Source organism: Morone saxatilis, unplaced genomic scaffold (genome assembly GCF_004916995.1).
Source record: "Morone saxatilis isolate NCDOM2014 unplaced genomic scaffold, NCSU_SB_2.0 Contig22, whole genome shotgun sequence".
NCBI classification, from domain to species: domain Eukaryota; kingdom Metazoa; phylum Chordata; class Actinopteri; family Moronidae; genus Morone; species Morone saxatilis.
In genome coordinates this window covers 22,245,631-22,245,873 of record NW_023339785.1, presented here as the reverse complement: position 1 = coordinate 22,245,873, position 243 = coordinate 22,245,631, and the positions used below count along the sequence as shown (strand labels likewise).

At 42.4% G+C, this 243-nt stretch overlaps 1 protein-coding gene across 1 annotated transcript in view; it reads right to left on the bottom strand.

The window, feature by feature from the left end:
- The window catches only part of hdac3 (histone deacetylase 3), a 19,816-nt gene that overhangs the window by 4,764 nt on the left and 14,809 nt on the right, over window positions 1–243 (bottom strand). Inside the window, exon 9 of the mRNA XM_035668995.1 lies at window positions 193–243. Coding sequence (XP_035524888.1) covers window positions 193–243 — 51 coding nt within the window. The remainder of the gene's footprint in view (window positions 1–192) is intronic.

Sequence of the window (243 nt, the reverse complement as noted above, 5' to 3'; positions counted from 1 at the left end):
CACACACACACACAGCATTACAATGTGTCAGCAATCATCCTACAATTACACACAGCCTATAATCCGTTAATGAGACGTATTCACTTCATCTGACCCTGATCACACTGACACAGGAGCATCTGCTGTTCTCACACACTAAAAGATTATTTAGCTGAGATAACAAGTGGAAATTAAACAGATGAAAACTGCATCACAGATCCAGAACTGCTCACTGACCTGTAGAACGATGCAGGTCGGCTGGTA